The following is a 554-nucleotide window of genomic DNA, read 5'->3' as shown; positions in this document are numbered from 1 at the left end:
GTGGTGGTGGTGGCGATGATGATAACAACAACAATTCATCTTAGTTTTCGAAATGCTCCTCAGGTCCTTCGCTTTTCGGCTCAGCTGGACACGCCGGACAATAAAGACAGAGATCGAAATTTCATCCTGATTTACCACGTTGCTGATGCTACTGTAGAAATTAAAGAACTGGTTAGTACATTATCTTTCGTTCTATGATTGTCTGAAACATTTTTGGATTTAATAAATTAATAGAGAATGTTAAGATATGATATTTGCAATATTTGATAATCAAATAACTCGTATAATTCTTAGCAATTCGACAGTTACAACACTGGTATTCATAATACCTCTTCATAGTAAATATAATGCAATGATTATCACAAAATGACTATGGTGTTAAGTATTCTCTGAACAAGAAATATCTGGTGTTAAAAATAGAATTAACGATATTATCCAAGGGGCAGTTTCAGCTGTCTCCAAGAGACTCTAGCCTGCCGGAGTAGAGGCTCCTTCTCGGATAATTTAGGATTTCACAGAGACTGAGGTTTGCTGGTTCCAAGCACCAGTACCCG

At 37.0% G+C, this 554-nt stretch overlaps 1 protein-coding gene across 1 annotated transcript in view; it reads left to right on the top strand.

Moving 5' to 3' along the window:
* LOC119587659 (EF-hand domain-containing protein 1-like) overlaps window positions 1–554 on the top strand; it is a gene marked incomplete at its 3' end in the record, with an annotated part of 70,279 nt that overhangs the window by 65,826 nt on the left and 3,899 nt on the right. Inside the window, 1 exon segment of the mRNA XM_037936341.1 lies at window positions 64–171. Coding sequence (XP_037792269.1) covers window positions 64–171 — 108 coding nt within the window.

Source organism: Penaeus monodon, chromosome 23, assembly GCF_015228065.2.
Source record: "Penaeus monodon isolate SGIC_2016 chromosome 23, NSTDA_Pmon_1, whole genome shotgun sequence".
Classification (NCBI taxonomy): domain Eukaryota; kingdom Metazoa; phylum Arthropoda; class Malacostraca; order Decapoda; family Penaeidae; genus Penaeus; species Penaeus monodon.
This window is presented reverse-complemented; position numbering and strand designations above follow the sequence as displayed.